A 24,939-nucleotide genomic window follows, 5' to 3' on the forward strand; every position below is an offset into this window, starting at 1 on the left:
CTTGGCTATCTGTATGCCTTCTTTGGAGAAATGTCTATTTAGGTCTTCTGCCCATTTTTTGAATGGGTTGTTTGTTTTTATGATATTGAGCCGCATAAGCTCCTTGTAAATTTTGGAGACTAATCCTTTGTCAGTCATATCGTTTGCAAATATTTTCTTCCATTCTGTGGGTTGTCTTTTCATTTTATGGTTTCCTTTGCTGTGCAAAACTTTTGAATTTGATTAGGTCCCACTGGTTTATTTTTATTTTTATTTCCATTACTCTTGGAGACAAATTGAAAAAGATCTTGCTGTGATTTATGTCAGAGTGTTCTGCCTATGTTTTCCACTAAGAGTTTTATAGCATCTGGTATTACATTTAGATCTTTAATCCATTGTGAGTTTATTGTTGCATATGGTATTAAAGTGTTTTAATTTCATTTTTTACATGTAGCTGTCCAGTTTTCCCAGCAGCATTTATTGAAGAGACTGTCTTTTCTCCATTGTATAATCTTGCCTCCTTTATCGTAGATTGACCATAGGTGCATGAGTTTATTTCTGGGCTTTCTATCCTGTTCCATTGATCTATTTGTTTTTGTTTCAGTACCACACTGTTTTGATGCCTGTAGCTTTGTAGTATAGTCTGAGCCAGGGAGCCTGATTCCTCCAGCTCTGTTTTTCTTTCTCAAGATTGCTTTGGTTATTCCAGGTCTTTTGTGGGGTGTTGTGTATTTTGGGGTCATGAGAAAAGCTACTCTTTTTTTTTTTTTTAAAGTTGGTGGTTCTATAGCATATTCTGTATTGAGTTGAGCATTATTATTATATATATATATTTTTTATATGTTGGGGGTAGGAGTTTATTAATTAATTTATTTTTGCTGTGTTGGATCTTCGTTTCTGTGTGAGGGCTATCTCTAGTTGTGGCAAGCAGGGGCCACTCTTCATCGCGATGCACGGGCCTCTCACTATCGCGGCCTCTCTCGTTGCAGAGCACAGGCTCCAGACGCGCAGGCTCAGTAGTTGTGGCTCACGGGCCTATTTGCTCCATGGCATGTGGGATCCTCCCAGACCAGGGCTCGAACCCGTGTTCCCTGCATTAGCAGGCAGACTCTCAACCACTGCGCCACCAGGGAAGCCCCAGCTACTCACTCTTAAAGTGACTTTTAAAGTGGCCACAATGCCATTGTAAATCTACCTAGTGTTAGTGTCATACATTCTAGATGTGTTTGCCTAAGATTCATCTTATCTGAACTACTGGGCACTACAGGGTGACTCAGAGTCATCAACAGGGAGAGCACTACAAAGCAGGAAGGGGACAGGAAGGAGTGAACGAGAGGGCCTGGGGATGCTGTGGCCACCACCCTGTGCTGACCACGGCTCACAGAGGCAAAGGTGTGACTCACAGAGCAGGAGCACCTGTGAAACAGGACCCAGTTAGTATCTCCTGTCGTTTTGTATTTTGTGTTTTCCCTAAGGCCCTTATTGACCATGAGAAACAAAAACGTATTTGATTGTCCCCATCACATTTCTTATAAAATTGTTGTTAGGTTGGAGGGAACTTTTATCCCTATTGCCACTTTTCTTAGGTGTTGAAATGAACTCTTCTCTTTACTCTCTCTGACATAATCTTTCCCACGTAAGGAATAGATCATCCTATTGCTTAGAGTCAGAGATTTACTGGACTGTGCCTACAAGTCAGCAAGGCCAGGGTATTAAATGGCTCTCTGGGACCTGTCTGTAGGGTCTCCTCTACTTTCTCTGTTTCCATCTGTTATTGTGACTGGCCAGTGGGCTTAGGTCTGGCTGGAGACGTTAGCATGTAGGATGTGCTTGCAGACCTCTCTTGCTCCTGCAGGCAGGTCCACCCCCCACCTGGCCCCAGGCTCAAGATGTATTTTGTAATTCAGCTTTACTAGAGTAATACTTGGGAAGTTATTGGTCAAGTGCTTTGCCAGTAGTTGACATTTTATTCCAACTATGCTTTCCGTCAGTTAAAACCTGGAGAGAAGAAAAGGTTAAGTCTTCCCTTAACATCCATCACTGGGCTATCCCCATGTGGCCTTTTAAATTTATAACCAAAATTAAATAAAATTCAATCCCTCAGTCCCACCAGCCACGTTTTAGGTGTTTAATAGCTAAATATGGCTACCATATGGGAAAGCACAGATATAAAATATTTCCATCACTGGAGAAAGCCCTATTGGACAGCACTGCCCAAGTAGATTTTTATATCCTACTTTTACAGAGCGCTTTCACCAGTATAGCTGATTTGATTCTAACTCTACAAGGTAGACAAAGCAGGCATTATTGTTTTACAAATATTTTCCAGTTGTCCTCTGGATAAAAAACGGGTCTAAAGTTAAATGAATTGTTCAAGGTCACACAGCACATTAAGAGATAAAACCTAAGTCTTCCTAAGGTCCTCATTGCTTCTCTTCATATCTGTGCAACAATTACAATGAATATTTTCACGTGCAGATACCCCTGTTCAATTCATGAGGCTTTTACATAAGTGGATAGCCAGGGCATGTGATCCAGGTTTCATGGATTCCTTAATTTGTGTTCTTCAGCTGTTCGTGTATGACATTGCATTCTGGAGGGAGTTCATCCATGTGTTCTTGCATACAGATTGAGGCGTGGCCTTGGATAGATTCTAAAAGGGGAGGAGAAATTTAACTCTCAGGACATTAGACATCAGCAGAAGGGTATTTTGTTCACATGCTGCCTAGAAGCCACTGGATCCCTACAATTACATTAAGACATTTTCTTGTAGATTTTGTGGACTCTTAACAACATTATCCTCATTGGTCAGTTAAAATATAAACCTGATAGCATTTGCCCAGAGAACTTCACATAGACTAATTTAATATTCCTTTCCTCTTTTCATCTTCCACATCTAATTTTACTGAATTAATTGACTAGGCAAAGTATAGCTATTCTTGAAGTAAGAATGTTAACACAAACTTAGAACATTGCCTTCATTTAAAGCAGGCCTTCATTTGCTGACCTCGTGTCACCTGCACAGCATTCACCGGCAGGAATTTCAGCTTCAGAACTCAATCAATATGCATACGTAAAGTCTTGTATTAACCTGCTTCTTTTATATTTAGGTGTTTTCATTCATGGACTGTTTCTGGATGGAGCTTCCTGGAATAGAAACATCAAGAAACTTGCAGAATCACATCCCAAAATTCTTTATGATACAGTACCTGTGGTTAGTATTTTCTAATGATATATACATGGGAGGCTATTTTATACACAGACATACACATATTCTGTCAACTCTTGTTATTCACAGTAGCTGTGTTCTATAAGCTTGCTTCCAACATTGAATTAGTGAATACTGAGCTCCTAGGCGAAATGTAAGGTTAAGTTTCTGTGATCCTGTGGTCACATTTTTGTTACTTGATCAATATATAACCTTGTTTTATTTGTGTTTCTGTTTAAAGACACCTTACTTAATATATACTGTTGATTCATTAACACAGAACTCATGGACTGTAACTCATGCCTGAACAACGCTTATAGTGTTTCCTCTATGAGGCATATCTCAGCCTTCTTGCATTTAGGAACACTAGACAGCACCTCAGCACTACACTTAGGGGCCATTTTAAACAACGAAATCACCAACAAAAAACACAAAAATGCAAAAACCTTGGCATTAAATAAACCGTCAAAAGGATACTTGTTTATAGTTATGAGAATTGAAACAAGAAGGCAGAATGTCACCAGGTTCAATCTCAGTTGGGAACATGGTTGCTGGTGACTCATTTTTTGCTGCTCTGAGAATGCCTGTGAATGACTATGAAAGTGCAGAATATTGACATTAGGATTAGGACTAAATTTTAGTGATAGGCAAATTTGCAAATACAGAATCCAGGAATAATGAGGATTGACTGTATACATATATCCACACCCACACACATACATATGTTTATGATTTTTTTTCTTACATATACCTTGACCTAAAAATGTGAAACTTGCAAATTAAAAGATTATTATATGAAAACCATACACATAAAAAAATTTTTTTCTAGGACCCATCTTCAGCATGGGCATACTAAGCTATATAAATGCTAAGTTTCTGTTACTGCATCATGAGAAGATGACTAGATAGATTTTCACACAATGTAAAGGGTTGGTCTGGGATAATGATAAAATATAGGCTGAATTTTACATGAATTCTGTTTGTGGGACACTGGAAGCTACTCAAAGGCAATAATCCTTCAGAGCGGCTCTAACAGGTACAGTGAGGGACCAGCTGACAGCCAATTGCAAGAAACCTACCATATATACCAAGATACTGTGGGCAGAGAAAGTTTCAAATATGGGACCCAAATTGAAAGTCACAAGGGCAAATGTTTGCAATTTCAGAAGTTGATTTGGATCCATTTTTTCCTTTCATATGGAAACTCTTAAGTTTGTGGTGAATAGAAGCATTTTATAAGTGGATAATTCTCCCAAAAAAGGAAGTCATTTAGTAAGAAAAATTCTCATTAAAAAAATCCAAAAAAAAAAAAAAAATCCACTTCGTTGAAATACGTCCAACTTGAGTGTTGCAAGTCCTTGTATTTAATGATACCTGAAAAACTGCTTTATGGATCTCCACAGTTATGTGGGAGAGAGACTAGCACCCTTATTAATTAGCTCCTTCATACAATTTGTGCTTAAACCTGAGAAACCAGAAAAAGGGCTCCAAACAGTGGGGCTGTTGAGACTTATCACCTCAAGTATTGCTATTATTACTACTGGAAAAAGGAATTCGAGTTTTAAAACCATTGTTTCACCTTTCTGATGACAGTTTGCTCTTTACTCTTATATTCAGAGATCAACTTGCCCTAAAATCTTATTGAGATTGGTGAGGTTCAACTATGCTTAACATTCTAGGAACTTGGCTAATGACCCTCTAAGAATAGTGTGGTTGTAGTGTAGTTATAAAGGCAACTATGTTTTAAACAGCACAATATACATAATAGGCCCTTTAAAATAGCCACGTAACATGGGGAGGCGACCTCGTTCTACAATCACTGATAAAAATCCTTTCAGAATATTTTGGGATTGGCCTTTAATAAAGCAACATGATTTTGAGTATCAGTGGTGGCAGATAAACCTTTGAAAAAGTATACCTGATTTTATTATTGTAAGCACCAAAGGTCATCCTCAGGTAGGTATGGTAGGGAGATGCATAAACAACGGATAGTATGCCTTTTCAGAGAGTAGGTGGAAATGACTCTTTTCTCATTTAGCCTCGTATATACTGGCTCTGAAGATAGCTCTGAGAGCTCTAAAAGAAGAATGTTTTGAGCAATGGCAGCACTGCTGACAAAGATAAAATCGATTTAGCCCATAGAAATCTGCAGACATAACTAAAACTTTATGCCAACGATTCCATATTAGGTTCAATTATATGTAAATATAACGACAGCCTTGACTTAAATTTTGTCTACTTTCTTCTAGATGTGGCTAAAGCCTTGTAAGAGGGTAGATATACCAGAACGACCAAGTTATATTGCCCCATTGTATAAGACAAGTGAGCGGAGAGGAACGTTGTCCACCACTGGCCATTCTACAAACTTTGTGATTGCCATGACTCTTCCCTCTGACCAACCCAAGGAGCACTGGATCGGACGGGGTGTAGCATTGTTATGTCAACTTAATTCATAATTAGAAGGTATCACTTCCCTGTTCCTATTTCTTGTTAGATGGTTGAGTAGAAATTATATTTTACTTTTTAAAGAAGTTATTTGGTTTAAATCAATTTGACTAGTTATACTTAATTATAAATTCATTTATGTGCAAATGCAGCCTATATTTAAAATGATTCATACTTCAGTGTGAGGAATCTAACATAAAGACTAAACAAAACACACTGGTATATTTGCTCTTTTTGAATAACTTTATTTTGGGAGCGTTCCATAAGCATTAGGAACATACATAAAATGACACACCACTGTTGACAATGAAAAAAAACAGCATTTGATCATTTCCAGCTTTATAAATTTTTAAAAAATGATTCAGTTACAACAAAAAAAAAAGTTTAGATATTTTAGCAAGTATCACCTTGCAGGACCATAATCACATTTAAGCCACTGACTTACTGTTAATGGAATAAATTCACACTGCATCTACTCACTACAGTATTTCTAAGCATAATCACGGCTGATTGAATGCAATGTGATATACACCAAAATTCATATGGATGTCACACAGTGACAGCATTGTACAAGTAACATTAATGACCTCCAACAAACACATGTTAAATTAGACTGGTCAGGCTAAAGGGAATGTTGGAGCCAAAGAGAAATGTAGTGGAATTCAGATTGTCTAGTAAGACTTGAAACTATACACTAGGATGATGTGAAAACTAAATACTGGTGGAACCCTAAACAAAACACTAGCAGCAACTGTTACAGCCCTCTTAAAAGTTTAAAGAAATCTAGCAAATAAAGATAATAGCAGTTTTGAGAGGATATAAAACTTTTATATACTTCAGCATAACCTATTTGCTTTAAATCAGGCATTTCTTTTTAAGTCTGGGAGTATATTCCAGCTGTTGCTTTTCATAAAAGTTTTAAAAATAAGCAGACTTAATGCTGGAATGCAGAATCCTCCTTGGGCATAAAAACCCCAAAATGAACTATAAATATATCTTGGTTCAGAAAGCAAGATATTTGAATTACTTCAAGTTGGCAGTACTAAATAAAATATCAGCACCTTTGAGCTGGGTTGCTTGAGGGGCCAAGCAATGAGATGAGGACTGTCCTAATTCAGTGCCCAGTGCTGAAAGTGATCTACGTATAAAACTCCTACTTGTCACAGGAGGCCATGGAGAAAGCCAGAAATAATTTTTCAAATTCAGGCATAAATTAAGGAAATAACATCTAATAAGCTCCCTTGCTTTACCGCATAAAGAAGAAATACTGGCAACACTCTTAATACCTGAATGCATGTGCTGCTTTCAGTTTTGTTTTTTGTTTTAAAGTTCATGGAGTAAGAGGAAAGGAACTGGGGAAAGGAGGAGGACTAAATGAATACATTTCAAATGGAATGGAACGAGTTTGGCTCTTAAATATCTGAACAATAAGATTTTTAAAGCAGCCACACAGGTAGCCAAGCAGATCAAAACAAAGCTGCCTGCACGTAGTTCAAATACAGTTTACCTGGCATAAATGAAGACCATGTGGCACACAGAGAGCTACATGCATATGATTAATACTACAAATTATTAGGTCAAAATTCAGGATAAACATGGCTTGCATTTCTCACAAATCATTCACAATTTATGGCAGGAGAACAGGGTACCTAAAAAAAAGAGACTAATTCCTATCAGGCACCAACAGCATATCTTGGCACAAAATGATCACGAGATTTCAGCTGAGTTACTGAACTTAAATGCATCTTCCAAGTTACCTGGTACCGTGAGAGCCATGGTATCAATGGAGATCATCCTCATATCCGTTTTGACACTCCACGTACAGATTATGGACACGGTAAACTTGCCGCCTTACAACGCTACCTCCAGCCAGAGCATGTGCTCTAGGTTCCAATGCCAAACGGGTAGAGCACTACGTTCATTTAAAACTTAAATTTCCCCAAATAACTAAAGGAAATCTGAATATTTAGACCATGTTTGGGCTCTTCATTTCACTGACATTTTCTAAAGGGTTTTCTACAATTTTAAGGAAAAAACATTTTACCACGTGCTCCAACCCCTTACCCCCACCAGAAAACCCAAGACAGAAACAAAAGTTAAAAAAAGCAAACCCAAACACCAAGTATAATATTAATAAAAGGACCGTTATGAATCTTTCATTAAACTGAAGCTCACACAAATGTACAATCACACATTTCAGTAGTTTAGGCTGCAAGTTTAAATCCTATGCAAATATATACAAAAATAGTAACTCTAGATTCAAGAATAAGGGCTTTTCCCAATGCTAAATCCATATTCTAATGCAGCCTGAGCTTTCTTCTAGGTGCTACAGTCTACTTTCTGCAGATTCAAAGCTGTGTCAAGTTGATCCCTGTTACCACATGTATACATGGAGCTGAATTAAAGGACAATACAATTCATTTTCAGCACAAAGAAAAGTCTTCCCAAAGTCCATTTAAAATAGTTTTAAAGTTTAAGGGATTTTTTTTGGTTCAATTTCTATTTCTGCATAGCCACAGAAGTTTCTACTAATAAAGAGACTACTTTAGTGTTTTATATGATTATTTTTTTAAAAAGTCTTAATCAAACCTATATCAACATCGGTTCACAGAGTCCCGTTTTTCTCCCTTCTTTATCACAAGCTTTATATTTCTAAAAGACCCCTTCATGCAGGGAAAACAGTACTGAGCACCGGTCTTTGTGGTCAGGCTCAAATCTGTGAACTTGTAAGTAGTGCAAGCCACTGACTTCTCTTTGAGCAATGTGCTTACAGTACAAGGAACAGATGCAAAGCTGCATGGTAACATTCTTGTAATCAGCAGTGATTGCTGGGAATGGTCAAAACTGGAGGTCAAACACAATTTTGTCTTCATAGAGGGCAATTACCAGCATGATGGCAAATCCAAACAGCAATCCTAAATTCTGAAGAATGAATTGCCCCACTGGACAGAAGCCATGTTCTTCATTGTCACCATCACCATGCAACATTTCTGGAAGCTAAAAAATAAATATTTTAAAGCAATTTTGTATAATATTTTGCTCATTTTTTTTTACATTTTCCTACATAAGAAAACTAGTGACTAAAGCACAACTACTAATAACTATTTTATTGAAACAATGTTAACCATAACACACATTTTAGTCAAACACTAAGAAATTTTATGCTCTAGCTGTGTACTAAGTAAACACTATATCTGTACCCTCCTCATCCCCCAACAAATGCACATAATATATGTACTAGTCACTTTTTTAAAGTTACTGTCCACTGACATTTATGCTAAAGTATAAGACAAGTTACTGTTGCAAATAAGACTCTCAGAAAAGAACACCACAATTCCCACATTTACAAGGTCACTGAGAAAGTAAGATTCCTTTGGGGGATATTTCATTCAAAATTGTATCATTTCTTCACCCTTTTCCATCTAAAATTCTCATTTCCAACTGCACATTTCATCAAGGGTACACATTAACAGACAATTCCAAAATTGGTATCTCTATGCCCTTAAAAGCCATTATTTTCCTTCCGACAACAGACACAGAAAATAGTATACCAAGGCTACACAGCAGAACTACCAAGTTAAGCACACTGCCTTCATACTGTACTCTATTCTCGTAAGTGATAAAATTTTTAAAATTTTAAAGTTTCCAATATCTTTAAAGGCACAGTGCATTGAAAAGTACAACTCAACTTCTAAAGCACAAGCATATATTACATTTAAAGATAATCCAGGGACTTCCCTGGTGGTGCAGTGGTTAAGAATCTGCCTGCCAATGCAGGGGACACGGGTTTGAGCCCTCGTCCGGGAAGATCCCACATGCTGCGGAGCAACTAAGCCCGTGTGCCACAACTACTGAGCCTGTGCTCTAGAGCCCGCTAGCTACAACTACTGAGGCTGCATGCCACAACAAGTGAAGCCCGCACACCTAGGGCCTGTGCTCCTCAACAAAGAGAAGCTACCACAATGAGAAGCCCGCGCACTGCAACGAGGAATAGCCCCCGCTCGCCGCAACTAGAGAAAACCTGCGTGCAACGAAGACCCAATCCAGCCGAAAATAACTAAATAAAATTTATTAAAAAAAAAAAAAAAGACATAGTTCAGGGACTTCCCTGGTGGCGCAGTGGTTAAGAATCCGCCTACCAATGCAGGGAACACGGGTTTGATCCCTGGTCCGGGAAGATCCCACATGCCGCGGAGCAACTAAGCCCGTGCGCTGCTACTACTACTGAGCCTGCGCTCTAGAGCCCGCGAGCCACTACTGAAGCCCACATACTGCAACTACTGAAGCCCGCGCGCCTAAAGCCCGTGCTCTGCAACGAGAAGCCACTGCAATGAGAAGCCTGCACACAGCAATGAAGACCCAACACAGCCAAAATATAAATTTTTTAAAAATTTAAAAATAAATCCATAGTTCAAAGTATAAAACTTAAATCTTTAACGTGTCTAAGGAAATGAGATTTGCTGAAGATGGAATGTATGTGATTGTAAGCATAAATTCTTCCCACCCAAACCTAATCAAAATTGCAAAAGAACTATTCCCAATTTTCATGTTCACTTTTCTGTTTTTTTTTCAAGTTTGCAGTGAATATCTACAGAAAGATGACATTGATATGCTACTCTCTATTGGACACTAAGCTTTACTCCAAACAATATCTTGGTGCTTTGGGGTTTAGGGAGGAGAAATGTAGCGTTAAGTACATAATGCCTGCCTAGGAAGAAACGTCCTTAATCATTATTAAATAATGAGTACAATTAATCCAACTTCCATGCTCTGACAGTGCTACAGTATATTTAACAATCACCTGAGGGTCCTATTTAAGAAGTACTTCATGCTGGTCATCTATTCTGTTTAGAAGTCTAAGGCAGTAGTGTACGCTAATGGAGGTTACTGTTCTTATCCAGCAGAATTAAGTAGTTGTGACAGAGACCATTACAAATGTCAAAGCTGAATAATTGTGACAGAGACTATATGGTCCACAAGCTTAAATATTTACTATCTGTCCCTTGCCAACCCCTGGATTAAGACTAAAACTGGCCAGTTCCTACCTATGGTTTTAGTAAGAAGACTATTTTATTACGTTTTTCCCCAAGTTTTTATAGTTACAAAAACTTTCAGTTCTAACTTTCCTTAATACTTAAGCATAAACATTGTATGTTTCACAGAAATATCCCCTCTAGATATGTGCACATACCAACAACAAGAGGCACCACAGTGCTTCAATTCTATCCTGAATGCCAACACCAATGTTGTCTGTCATAACCACAGCTAAGAGCCAGCCAGTACCTACCTCTCTGACCACAGTTGTTAACATGCAACAATGCTCCAGATTGGTTGATAAACAGGTGCTATCCAAAGCCCCCTAAAAACCAGATGCTTCCAACTGGGTATCCTAAAGGTACTAAAACTTCTGGTACTGTTGCTATCTTACTGAATGACTCTACATCAATAAAAACTTCCCCCTTATAGCCAAAGTGGTCTTTGTAAAATAAAAATGAGATGTCATTGTTGCTTAAACCTTTTAATGGTCCCCCAAAATTTACAAGATAAGCTCTAATCTTTTTAACATGGCATGTTGTGTGACTCATGATCCGATCACCAACTACCTAATTAATGACACTGTAGATATATTATCTATTTCCTAAGTGAACCCTAAAATATATGTGGATAGTTTGTCCCTGTCTTCTAGAATATTTAGGTGTTCCCAATTGTGACATTATAGCTACTCTGCAAAGAACATTTTCGTATGGTTTTATTTTTATTTATTTGCTTGTTTTATTAGCAGTAATCATTTTACTTTATTTCCTCAGAATACAGTCCCAGGAGTAGACTCACTGGTCAAAGAATGATGCTATTTTATTATTCTGTTTTCTTATATGCCCTTTCCTCTTGCTTCCGATGAACTCTTTTACCTTCTTTAAGACTTGGCTCAAATTTCCTATTCCAGAAAAACTTCCCTAATTTTATTACCCAATTTTTTAGCCAGCCTCCCTCTGTAGTTCCACAAACACGTTGCACCACTCTATCATAACACGTATCCAAAGAATTATAATTAATGGCTGCTTTTCTTCTTCATTAGAATATAAATCCTTACTGTAATGACTCTCTGGTTCTTTTTACACTTTTAGCTCTAATGTAAGAATTAGCTCATTCATTCTTTATTCAACTAATTATGAAGTACATTTCCAGCAGTAAATGAAATATGACAAAAACGCCTGCCTTCCCAGAACTGATATCATAGTGGGACACACAATGAGCTCAATAAACGTTTAATGTGTTATTAGTAGATTGAGATACAAGTGCAAAGGAAAGAAAAGTAAAGTAGGAATAGAGGATGTGAAATGTCGGTGCAGAGACTGACATTTTAGATAGGATGCCTCAAGAAGTGAGGGAGCTAGCCAGGAGAATGTCTGCGAGATATCCCACAGGAGTGACCAGCAGGAACCAGGGCCTGAGGCACAGTGTGCCTCGTAGAGGAGCAGGAGAGGAGGTGAGGTAAGGTTAGGAAAGTTAGTTAGGGATGGAAAGGGAGAAGTAATGCTCAGGAGGATTAAAAACCCTGAAGGTCAAAAGAAGAACTTTGTGCTTCTACTCTGAATGAGATGGAAAACCATGGAGGGATCTGAAGCTCACAAGTGACATGATCTAATCTTACAAGGATCACACACAAAAAAAATCTCCCAAGGTGCGTTGTAGATATAGAGTGTGGTGGACAGGGCAAGGGCAGAAGCAGGGAGAACAGTTAGAAAGAGAAAGATGATGGTGGCTGGAGTGAGAGTGGAGTGGAGGTGATGAGGAGATGGGAGCCCTCAGCAGATGTGGGAAGGACAGAAAGAGGGGAGCCAAAGAATGATACTCAGGGTTTTGATCTGCGCAACCAGAAGAATAAAGTTATTATTAATAGATGTGGGATTCTATAGGTGGTGCTGGTGCAAGGAGCAGGGTTGGCAAATATCAAGAGCTAGTTTCTGAACATATTAAGTTGGCAACACCTTCTAGATATTCAGGTAAGCAGGTAGACAGGCTAATCTGGAGTTAAGGAAAAGGCCTGGGCTAAAGATGTGAACTTAGGAATTATCAGCCAATAACTATTTAAAGCCATGAGACTAGGTAAGATTACTTAGAGGCCTTTCACCAACATTCAGAGGTAAGGGAAGAGAAGAAGATCCAGCAAAAGACTAAGAAACCTAGAAAGGTGGGAAGCCAGGAAATGGTGGTGGTACAGAAGCCAACGGACCAGGAGGCATCCCAAAGGGAAGAGAATGATCAACAGACAAATGCTGCTGTTAGGACAAGGGAAATGAAGATGGACAGGGTAAGTGACCAGTGGACTGAGCAATAACGTCGTGGTCAGTGGTAGATCTGACAAAGTAACATGGCAGAGCGGTCAGGGAGAAAACCTGATGAGCTAGACTCATGAGAGAAGAGAATTAAAAAGCAAGAGCGGGGCTTCCCTGGTGGCGCAGTGGTTGAGAGTCCGCCTGCCGATGCAGGGGACGCGGGTTCGTGCCCCGGTCCGGGAAGATCCCACATGCGGCAGAGGGGCTGGACCCGTGAGCCATGGCCGCTGAGCCTGCGCGTCCGGAGCCTGTGCTGCGCAATGGGAGAAGCCACAACAGTGAGAGGCCCGCATACCGGAAAAAAAAAAAAAGGAAAAAAAAAAAAACAAGAGCGGGTGATTTGCTATAACAGGGAAGGAGAGTAATAAATAGGGTGGTAGCTAAAACTGAAACTGGATTTTAAAAAGACCCTTTTCCCCTACCGTTTTAAGATGGGAAAAGTAACGAGGTTTATACGATGATAGAAATGATCCAGCAGAGAGGGAAAAGCAAATGATGCAGGAAAAAGAGGGGGAAATTTAAGGGAGTTAGTGAGAGAGGGGATAGATAAGGTCTAGGGAACAGTCTGAAGGAGCTGGCTCTAGCTAGGAACATAAACATTTCTTCATAGTAAAAAGAACGACGTTAAACAGGCATCGATACAGGGAAATGAGTAGAAACGGTGATGAGAGAGCTGGTTGGAGCTGGTCTTGGTGGCTTCGGTGTTCTCCATGAAATAGGAAGCAAGGTCATCAGCTGAGCGTGAGGACAATAAATGAGGTATTAGAGGCCTACGGAGAGGGGGGGGAAATGGCTGCCTCTAGGTACAAAATATAAATAATTTTTATTTTTTCTTATTTTCTAAACTTTCTATAATAAATAGTCATTAAAAATTTAGGTTATATAATTTGATATGAGACTATCTAACAGATCCCACCAGAAAGAAAAGTGAATACAATATCTAGTTAAAAACAGAAAGTAACCAATTGTTAGTTCTGCAAACGCACTGCCTAACATATTTAGGATATTAAAGTAAAATTAATTGTTAGTGTTTAGATTTATTAACTTTAAACTGAAGTTAGAAATAAGGGAAATTACATAAATCCCTTGGAATATACATCATTTCCTGCAGAAGACTGGCTTACCTAAGAGGTATAGTATTTCCTTCTTGTTTGCTATAAAGCAAGCTCGAAGAATCACTTTGTTAACAACAAAAAAACATTTACACCCCAATATTACAAAACCTTCAAAGTAGTATAATAATTCTGTAATTTTATCTTTTTGTGTGTGTGTGTGTGGTACGCAGGCCTCTCACTGTTGTGGCCTCTCCCGTTGTGGAGCACAGGCTCCGGACGCGCAGGCTCAGCGGCCATGGTTCACGGGCCCAGCCGCTCCGCGGCATGTGGGATCTTCCCGGACTGGGGCACGAACTCGTGTCCCTTGCATCGGCAGGCGGACTCTCAACCACTGCACCACCAGGGAAGCCCTAAATGTCTTTTCTTTATTTAAGATATCACATGTCTTTAAAATGGGTTATATTTATTAGTCTTTCAAACTACATCCAGATTTCTTCCATTTTTGGACGTTGCATTCTATTTAGATTTAGTGTAACAACAAAAATATAAAATAAGCCGTCTTACCATATCCACCAAGGCTACGTAGAGGAACATGCCTGCAGTGATGGCAAAGATCCAAAGTGTGATGTTATTGGCATACTGACCAACAGCTGTGCCTATGAGCATGCCTATGTAAGCCATCATGGCAGAGAGGAGGTTGTATACAATTGCTTGCTTTACAGTCATGCCTGCTTTAAGAAGAACTGCAAAATCACCTGCAGTTAAGACATAATGTGAGTTTTAAAACCACAGGATTTTACACACAAATGCAGGAAAACTCCAATAAAAAACAAAATTAAGAATGACATAAAAAAGATATAGCTTTATAATGAAATTTCACTTTTTACTTAAACCTTAATACATGCAAAAACTTGGGTGAATCTCAAAGGCATGATGCTGAAAGATAGTCTGAAAGGTTATACATGATTCCATTTATATGATATTCTGAAAAAGATAAACCTATAGTGATGGAGAACACTCAGTGGTCATCAAGGGGCAAGGACAGAAAAGGGATGTGACTATAAAGGGATCGCATGAGGGGGTTTGTTGAGGTGATGGAACTGTTACCCTTGATGGTGGCAGCGCTGACACAAATCTATATACATGTTAAAATTCAAAGAACTGTACATCAACAAGCAAGGTCAATTTTACTGGATAACGTGAAATGAAAACTTTAAAAAACACAAGAAAAACATAAGAAAAAAAAGAACTTCACCACTGCTCTTTTCGTGAGTGGCAAATAGAGCTTTCTGCTCTGATCTCTGCCCTTTTTTCAAAGGGAAATGGGCTAAGAAAGAACAGAGGTAACAGACTGTATACTGTTTATGTTTTATTTATTCCAAAAGAAAAATTAAATCTTAATTCTGAAAATCCTAAAAATGTAAAAAAAGAATAAAGAGACTTTTCTTACTCATCTAAAGCTGGAACACTAGGTAAAGAAAGGATTAAATATTGTTTAGAGAGACATTACTAGAAGGGCAAAATGCTGCTAGAACTAATAGTCTTTAAGCTAAAGGGTCAAAAGCAATAGTTTTACTAATTATAACAATTTTTTTTAACTTTTGTTACTAAATATGCCAATGTCCAATCAATTACTGAACATTCAGTATATGGAAGGTAATATATAGAATACTGAGGTGGGGGGCAGGGGCTTGTTTCTTTCCCTTAAGAAGATCTTACATGACTAAAAGTACATGATCTGGGTTGTTTTTTTTTTAAGTTATCATTACAAGGTTCTCATTTACAACAGAGAAGCAGAAGTTAACAGCAAAGAAATCAGTGCAAGGCATTATTTTCCATGTTTCAATGAATTGCTACAAACTCCATCCTGCAACATTATTTGGGAAAGTTAAGATAATACACCTAAGGAGATTATCTACCAATGGCTTCTAAACTGCCATTCTCCAGTTTTCCATCTAATACTATTCTTCCTACATCTTTTCCCTCTGATCCTAAATACTTAATTCTCCTGGTGAGACTTGGATTCAATGTCAGCTTTTACCACTTCTCTCCCCTAGAGTTTTAAGTTCCTCTGGCCTTTCTTCCTCGGCCTCCTCTAAGGAAAGAGTTCCCTAACTTCTTCCTCTGCAAATTTCCTCACCATATTTTTAATAATTCACCCATCAGTTGTATTAAAGGGACAATTTCATTAAGCAGGCAATTAGGTAATACAAAATGAGACTACAGAAGTGTCTTTTAGGTTATAAAATACAGTGTTTCCTTTTGTAATTTCAAAATAGGATTTTAAAAGGAGCATTACTGAATACTCAATGAACCAAATATCACAGGTAAAACTCTATCAATTCTGATGCCTTCCCTGATATTACTGCGTAGGAAGATGATTGCTTTCATCCCTGAATAACAACCAAACAGCATGAATTAACTAGTCAAGATTCAAGATGAATTATTTAGTTAATACTTTAAAAAATTAAGGTGTAACTTACATACACAATTCCCCCCTTTTTTGACCTTGTGTTCTATGAGGTTTGACAAAAGTACATACCATGTAACCATAACCGCCATCAAACTACAGAACTATTTCATCATGACCTGCCCCTGCCCCTGCAAATTTCCTCAGGCCCCTCAGTCCTAGGCAATCGTTGATCTGCTTTGTGTCCCTACAGTCTTGCCTTTCCCAGAACATCATATAAATTGAATCATACAGTATGTAGTCCTTTGAGTCTGCATTTTTTTCACTTAGCATGATGTGTGTAAGATTCATCCATGTTACAATTTATATCAGAAAACCACTGCTTTTTACTGCTAAGTGATATCCCAAAGATGAACAATAGCTTGTTTACCCATTCAGCAGCTTCAAGACGTTTAGGTTGTTTCCAATTTGGGGCAATTATGAAGAAAGCCACTATATACATTCATAAATAGATTTTTGTGTCAGCGAAAGTCTTCATCTCTTGCATGTAGATACCTAGGAGTGGGGTTTCTGGCAGCAACTTATGAGAGTTCTGGTTGCTCCCCACCCTTTTCAGCCCACGATGACAAATCCAGTACCTGAATTCTCATTTGTTTATCTGTTATCGGTACAACTTCTTTACTGAAATGCCTGTTCAAGTCTTTTACCCATTTTTTGTTGTTGAATTGTTGGTTTTCCTTAAAAATTGTTGGTTTTCTTTAAAAATCCTAAGTTTTTTGTCAGATAAATATTTTCCAAATTTTTGTCAGATAAATATTTTCCAAATACTTATTCCCAGACTGTGGCTTGTCTCTTCATTCGTTTAATGTCTTTTGTGCAGTTTTTACTTTTTATGAAGTCCACTTTCTTACTTTTTTCCTTAGTGGAGCATGCTTTTGGTATTGTATCTAAGAACAACCTGCCTAATCCAAAAAAACACAAAGATTTTCTCCTATGTTTTCTTCTAAAAGTCTTTTATATTTAAATTTTCTTCGTTTAGATCAATGATCCATTTTGAGTTAATTTTTGTCTGTGGTGGGAGGATTTTTTTTGCAAGTAGACATCCAATTATGGCAGCAACATTTGTTGAACAAACTATTCTTTCTACATGGAATTTCCTTTGCATTTTTCTTGGATTCTATACTCTGTTCCACTGATTTATGTGCCTATTCTGTAACCAATATAAATTGTTTTGATTATTGTGGATTTACAATAAGTCTTAAATTCGACTTTGGTGTACATTTTCAAAATTCTTCTGGCCATTCCTTTCCCTTTCCATAAAAACTTTTGGAAAAAACTCATTTATCTCCAAAAAAGCCTGCTGGGATTTTAACTGGGAATGTAATGAATCTATATAGAGAATTAGTATATTAAAAATACTGAGTCTTCTGGTCCATAAACCTATAATAGATCTTCATTTAGGTTTCCTTTGACTTCTTTTGTTGGCAAATTGTAGTTTTCAGCATACAGATTCTATGTAATTTTGTTAGATTTAACCAAAGTAGTTTGTGTTTTTTGGTGTTACTGTAAACAGTACTATTTAAAAATTTCAATTTCTGATTGTTCATTGCTAGCATATAAATGACTTTTATATGATGTTTTGTATCAAGATGAATTATTTCATTTAAAAATCTATCTTTGTCCTAGTCCTACCTCAGGTTATAATTCCTCAAAGTTATCTGCATATTTTTCTACCCTTCCCTTCTCAGTAAGAACCTGTATAAACATTTGAAAAATAAATCAAAAGGAATATCCACAGTTGGAATTTACACTGAATAAGCAAATCTGTTCATCTTTTGATAAGTCAATATTCTTTCCTTTCTGCTGACAAAGGATATCATTGGCACAGAGAATGAGGTGTGTCTGCCAAAGCTGTTAATGTGATCCAATGTTATAATTATGTCAGTATCTGTTAATATCAACTCTTGAGATTTTTAAAAGTATTTTAAGGTTCTTTTTGTCTTAAATAATGCATGTATACACATGTATAAATCTAAACAGTGAATGTTCAGTTTTTCCTGGACAATTCGGCACATTATGAGTATCTTATTTTTAGTTTCTATTTAACTCAGTACACATGAGAGGAAAGGAAAAAATGGACAGCATTACAGATAGCCTCTCTAAGCGAAGTCTTAATAACATAGCTACATTTATTTATCAAAATGTTATTTCCTTGAAGTTGAAACATTACTCAATGTCAAGAAGAGAGTTTGGATCATCTGCCCTTCTGGATTATCCTCAACCTCACTTCCCCTTTATACATTCTTATACAGGTTTTCTTACAAATTATTTTTCAAATGTTTCAAATACAGCTCCTTACTGAAAGGGTGGAAAAAAGTGGAGAGAATGCAACAAAATAATATTGCAACTTACTTAAATTCAGCTATATAAGTTTGGCAAAAATAGAAGAAAGAGTAGTAATAAATCAGGTAATTTCATCCATTACCACACCCCGCAGCAAACATGAAATGAGATATGGGTTCTCTATTTCTTCAGATGGTTTCAATTTCTGCACACCTCAGAGTGAACCTCCCTATATTGTTTTAAGGTTTAAAAGTACACACGGTTTTTCATATCACATTCCTAAACACACACAAAAAAACCCTACCTGGAACACCATTAGGTAAACAGCAATCTGTTCAGAAGAGGAACATCAAATCTTGGAATTACTGACTGGACTGCGGATCAGGATCTCCAAGGTACTACAATGTAATTTCAACATAAGTGACCCCTGAACAACGCAGGGCCCCAGTCGAAAAGCTGCATATAACTTACAGTCAGCCCTCCATATCCTCAATTCCACACATGCAGACCAACTGCAGATCGTGTAGTACCGTAGTATTTACTATAGAAAAAATCTGCATATAAGTGACCTGTACAGTTCAAACCCATGTTGTTCAAGGGTCAACTGCACATGTTTTCCCCCTTAGGGTATGACTTTAGTATAGAAATCTCAGATTAGTTTTAAGAGTTCATAATAAAAAATTTAGCTAGGGCAAAACAGGTTTTATATTAAATAAATTATCCTGGAATGTGACGTATTATGCTGCTTTGCCAACATCTTAACCTATTAAATGAGAAGAGGACTTGTCGCTATCCACCTGCCATGCATCTATCTCAGCCTCCAGGGGACTGATTTTTCCCTTGCCTGGGAATTCGAACTAAGAAGCTTCTATGTCTGTCTCTATATTCTATTCCTCCCCAAGCGAGTAAGAGTAGATAATCTAATCAGAGCAGAGGCATATATCTGGCCCTATTTTACCAAAGTACTTCCATTACTATGCCTTAAAGGCAAAAATTAGGCTCCATGAGCTTTTTTTTGCGGTACGCGGGCCTCTCGCTGCTGTGGCCTCTCCCGTTGTGGAGCACAGGCTCAGCGGCCATGGCCCACGGGCCCAGCGGCTCCGCGGCATGTGGGATCCTCCCGGACCGGGGCACGAACCCGTGGTCCCCTGCATCGGCAGGCGGACTCTCAACCACTGCGCCGCCAGGGAAGCCCACATGAGCATTTTTAAAAACTTCCTTTAGACCACTTCCACCTTGTTGATGGATAAAAAAGCCGAAGCCTTTTCTGTCACCTCCAGAGGAGGAAGCTGAGTTATTTCTTTATGATCTTTCTTCCCTAGCAGCTCAGGCAACTAGAATATGGGGCAGTTTATGTCAATTTAGCACAAGGCATTGGGGAAAAATGTACATTCTCATAATGTCTCACTCCTCTCCTTCTGGCAAAGCAGATGTATACTTTGGATTGGTATTTCCTTTCACAGCAACAGTAACACCTTAATCTCTGGTTTGTGGGGTAAAACAAATAAAGATTTGGGTCTCAATATTTCACTGAGGTGTCCTGGCTCAAGCTTTCACCAGAGCTCTGCACTGGGTATCAAGCAAGCGCTTACCTAGCCAATAAGATACGTATTGCATTTGTTTTTACACGTGGCTATTGTTGTGTGTCACTCCCTCAATAAGAAACAATAGGGAAAAAAAAGGAGTAAGTGCCAGGAAGGCAACCATCCCTCATTCCCAAACTCTCTGCTACCAGTTCTGTGCTGAAGTGGATCATGGGGGGTAAGGGCAATTCAGTATAACCACACTTAATCATGAAGTGGCCTGACATACTACTTTTAGGGGGTAGTGGGTGGGTAGGAAGGAAGTTGAAGGTTTCCCTAGCATACTGTGGATGTGTGTGTGACCAAAAAAAAAAAAAGAAAGAAAAGAAAGAAAGGTTAAAACTATTAGGCAATGTTTCTCATATATAAAAACTGACAAGTCTTGATTTGTGTTGCTATGGAAGTGCAAGGAAGTATTTGGCATATCATTCTCTTACTAACATAGGAAAGTAATTAGAGAAGGGTGTGAAATACAGTATCTGCACAAAAGAACCTACATTGTAAGAAGCAGGACATCTATTTGGTGCTTAGTATATTTCCATCTAAAATGGAAATACATTAAGCACCAAAAGAAGGACCTAGAGAAAGTAAGTGATAAAGTTTAGAGGAAATAGTAATCCCGAGGCATGGGGTACCGGAGGACTGTACTGAAGTTACAGGAAAAAAGACTCTTAACATGCTATACTAGATAGAGCTAATAGGACAAGCCAATTAGGAGGAGGGAATAAGCAGAGAAACAGGTTCAGGCACCCAGAGTGCATGTTTGGTGAACTGTGTTTGGGTGAAGTGGAAAACAGCAAGTACAGTGAGTGAGGCGGGAAAGGTAGGTAGAAGCAGATGTGAAGGTCATTGAGAGTAGAACTAATGAATCTCAGCTTTTGCTTTATATATAAGGAAAGGGGACTGAAAGATTTTGATTAAATAAGCAAGTCACATCTAGTCACATAATAACACAGTCACATGGCAAGAAGATATATCTGGCAATAGGTATAAAAGACACACTGGAACAGAATGAAACCAGAGATATAAACGTTCACTATGTAAACTGCCCAAGCAAAAGACAATGAAGGGTCTGGGTAAAGGATTATGTGGCATAAGCAAGATATATGACTGCATGTCCAAGGTTGACAAGGTAAACAAAACTATAAGGAATCAAGCCCTAAAGAATCAGCACCAAATAAGCACTAAGAGATTTTTTTGCTTTATGTGAGCAGTTGGTAACTTTCTAAGAAAATTATATGAATTAATTCTATTCAAAGGGAGCAAATAAGTGTACTGCCAATCAAGACAGTCAAATGATATGATAGATGTCTCACAGGCTGATAAATTCAAGAAAAATCTTAAATTAGAAAGGGCACATGAAGAAATTCCTTGGATACTGAAAAGATGTATTTTTTTTTCTTTCAAATTAACATCATCTCACATCCCTCAGATATTTTCTATGTGAATGTACACATTTTTTTCTTCCATTTTTCAATTTATAGAAGGAAACCAAAACACAAGAAGAGAAACTAAAAAACCATTGCTAGATCAATAAATGCCCACTAAAACAACAGAGAAATATCACTGTACACCTTATAAATTGGCAAAAATTAGAAAGTTAATGCCAAGTGTTACCAGGGATGTGGAAACATAGGAACTCTCAGTTATTGCTGGTAGAGAGGACACTAGTTCAGCTACTCTGGATAGTGATATGGTACTCTTAGGCATGCATATCTTAGGACCCATCAATTCTGTTCCCAGGTATATACCCCAAAAGATGTTCTCACAAGGGTCTCTAAGCACCAAGTCTACCAATGTTCAATGCACCATTATCTGTGGTGGCAGGAAATTAAAGAACAGGTGGTGTGTCCAATACTAGGTGCTAAATACGTAAAAATGTGGTAAATGTACACCTCTGAGTACTGGGCAGAAACAACATATTAGATTAACTCATGGTAACCTGCTTGGAGTTTAAAAACGTAATGATTAGTAAATAAGATAAGAAACAGAGTGGGCTATAACATAATACTCTTTACATAAAATAAAAATACATATAAAACAATACACATTTTTTAGAAGCAAATTAACAAAAATTATACAATAAACAAGAGAATGATGATACTGTATACTTGCCATCAGCCATTTTTTACGCTTTAACATCTCTAAAATTTAGATGCATTTAGATTAAGTCTTGCATTTCATGAAATCTGGTAAAAATTTTAAGGTCATGTTACCTAATTCATGTGGCAGTTCATGACAGAAGACAGCTATAGAAGTACTGATTCCGCCCGTCAGTCCAGCACTGAAAGCTGCTCCTGAGGTGGGAGGGTGGAGGGGAGAAAAAAATTCAAGTGACATTTACTGATCTTTTGTTTTTCTTTCTTTTCTTTTCGGGCCTCTCACTGTTGTGGCCTCTCCCATTGCGGAGCACAGGCTCCGGACGCGCAGGCTCAGCGGCCATGGCTCACGGGCCCAGCCGCTCCGCGGCATGTGGGATCTTCCCAGACCGGGGCACGAACCCATGTCCCCTGCATCGGCAGGCAGACTCTCAACCACTGCGCCGCCAGGGAAGCCCTGTTTTTCTATTTTCATTCATAATGACAGCTGCATTCTCTTTTGCCTATCTAAATTAATTTCATAATGTATGAGTGACTCAGTAATCTCACACACTATAGCTTTTGAACATACACTGAGTGAAGTGCAATAGGTATGTGACAACCAGAGAAAGAGCTACTCAATGAAAGAAACATTCCCTACTGAATTAAATTCTCTATTTGTGTAACCTTCTAATTCACTAATAGCTTCGGAGTAGTAACAGTTTTTAGTGTTTCAGTCCCTGACTGGTAGTGTGAAACCCTCAATCTTAAGTCATGTAAGTCTATAATTGCACTTGCTCTCGCATACTAATATTTATAGATATTTAAATGCCTAGTATCCTTATCCAAACTTTTCTAGGTCTAGAGCATAAATGGCATAAATTATTATTTGTCTGATGGTCCTGAATACTGAAATCAGAGGCACAAATGCATCTGATGCTACTAGTAAAATTCTTTACTCTTTAACACTGACAGCCACTGTGGCTTCAAAAATATGGTCTCTTTTGAAAGAAACCAAGGCCTACTTCTGAATGATTATTTAATAGAGTCTGGATCTCAAAGAAAATTGTGTATTGATCACATTTAATGTTCTCCTAAACTGGTAACATCAGTATATATTATCAAGATTCTAATATGATGTTTGAATTTGATATAATGGATTTTTACTATTGTAAAATTTTTCTTCACTTTTTCAAATGTAAAAGAATTTTTAAACCCAAGATTGAAATTCATTTGTTCTCAATCAGAGACATATAAATGTATTGAAAATATGTTAAGGTAGCTTCTTCAATATGGTAACTATGCCTTCAGTAAGAAATCAAGGTATCAAAGAAGTACACTGTGGAATTTGTTTATATGTTCAAAGAAAAACCCACTGAAATTATACCTTTATGCCCCCAAATAAACTTATCAAAAACACTAACATAGCCTTTGGAAAAGCCAAATGACGGAATAATATATAATAATATATTTGTTAAGCTCCAAGACAGTACTAAAACAGTGGAAGACGGAAAATGGTCTTAAAGAATAACAAATTATAACCCAAGTTTCAAGCCTACTTACCAATTGCTAACCCATCACTGAAGTTGTGGATGCCATCCCCCATGATCACCATCCAAGCGATATTAGCGATTCCTGTTTCTTTCAGATCTGATCCGGAATGACAGGGACCGTGTGAATGATGAGAATGTTTGTGGTGCCACTGATGATTATGCTTCCTCAGCACAGTTTTACTCTCGTCATGGTGGTTATGTGCAGCAGCATGGAGATCATGCTCATGAATGGCATGTAATCCATCACTTTGAGAATGGGCCATGATTTTCTCCTCTTCTATACAAAGATAATTTTTAGGAGGGGATTCTTGTTGGCCTTCTAAATCTGTCAGTTCAGTTTCATTAAGTCGATCTTCAGAAACAACCGAGTCATCAGTTCCTATATTTATAATGGCAAAGGATATGCTTTATCAGCAAGTAAATGAATGCATATTTGCTTAATTTAAACCCAGGCAAAATAGCAGTAATGTAATGAACATTTCCTAAGTGAATGTCTTTAAAATTCCTAAATAATATAAAAAAACAAATCAAACTAATAAATAAGTAAATACACATGTGCACACACACAAAACAAACTGGGGTTTTGAGAGTCCAAAAGATGAACCAGATGAAGTAAATGGAAGGGAACTGAAATAGCAGGTGAAGTGAGGACATAAATTGGCATGCATGAAGATACTGTGAAACTTAAGGCGCACATCATCAACAGTTGATGAAAATAAATGGGTGGAAAGTTACTGTAGCATTCACAGGGTAACAAAATATGCCCATAATTTTTCAGAGAACAAAGTTTACCCACTCTAACCTTCTCTTATCATTTAAAAAACAAAGACAAAATTTAAATCGCTTGCATCCTCTAGTGCTCCACCTATCTGACCAAGATCAATTCTAGATCATTACTAGAATGAAGCTCAAAAACCCATACAAGTGATAACACTGATACTTTTTTCT

The 24,939-nt window shown here is 37.8% G+C and overlaps 2 protein-coding genes across 2 annotated transcripts in view; one reads left to right on the forward strand and one right to left on the reverse strand.

Annotated features, from left to right (window-relative positions):
• DNAH7 (dynein axonemal heavy chain 7) overlaps positions 1-7,760 on the forward strand; it is a 306,947-nt gene extending 299,187 nt beyond the window's left edge. Inside the window, 2 exon segments of the mRNA XM_032637818.1 lie at positions 3,090-3,193; positions 5,437-7,760. Coding sequence (XP_032493709.1) covers positions 3,090-3,193; positions 5,437-5,643 — 311 coding nt within the window. The 3' untranslated portion in view covers positions 5,644-7,760.
• The window catches only part of SLC39A10 (solute carrier family 39 member 10), a 65,107-nt gene continuing 46,029 nt past the window's right edge, over positions 5,862-24,939 (reverse strand). Inside the window, exons 7-10 of the mRNA XM_032637813.1 lie at positions 24,002-24,370; positions 22,577-22,657; positions 14,589-14,779; positions 5,862-8,629 (exon numbers count right to left, since the gene is read on the reverse strand). Of these exons, the coding sequence (XP_032493704.1) occupies positions 8,471-8,629; positions 14,589-14,779; positions 22,577-22,657; positions 24,002-24,370 (800 nt within the window). The 3' untranslated portion in view covers positions 5,862-8,470. The remainder of the gene's footprint in view (positions 8,630-14,588; positions 14,780-22,576; positions 22,658-24,001; positions 24,371-24,939) is intronic.

The sequence above is a fragment of the Phocoena sinus genome, chromosome 7, assembly GCF_008692025.1.
Source record: "Phocoena sinus isolate mPhoSin1 chromosome 7, mPhoSin1.pri, whole genome shotgun sequence".
Taxonomy (NCBI): domain Eukaryota; kingdom Metazoa; phylum Chordata; class Mammalia; order Artiodactyla; family Phocoenidae; genus Phocoena; species Phocoena sinus.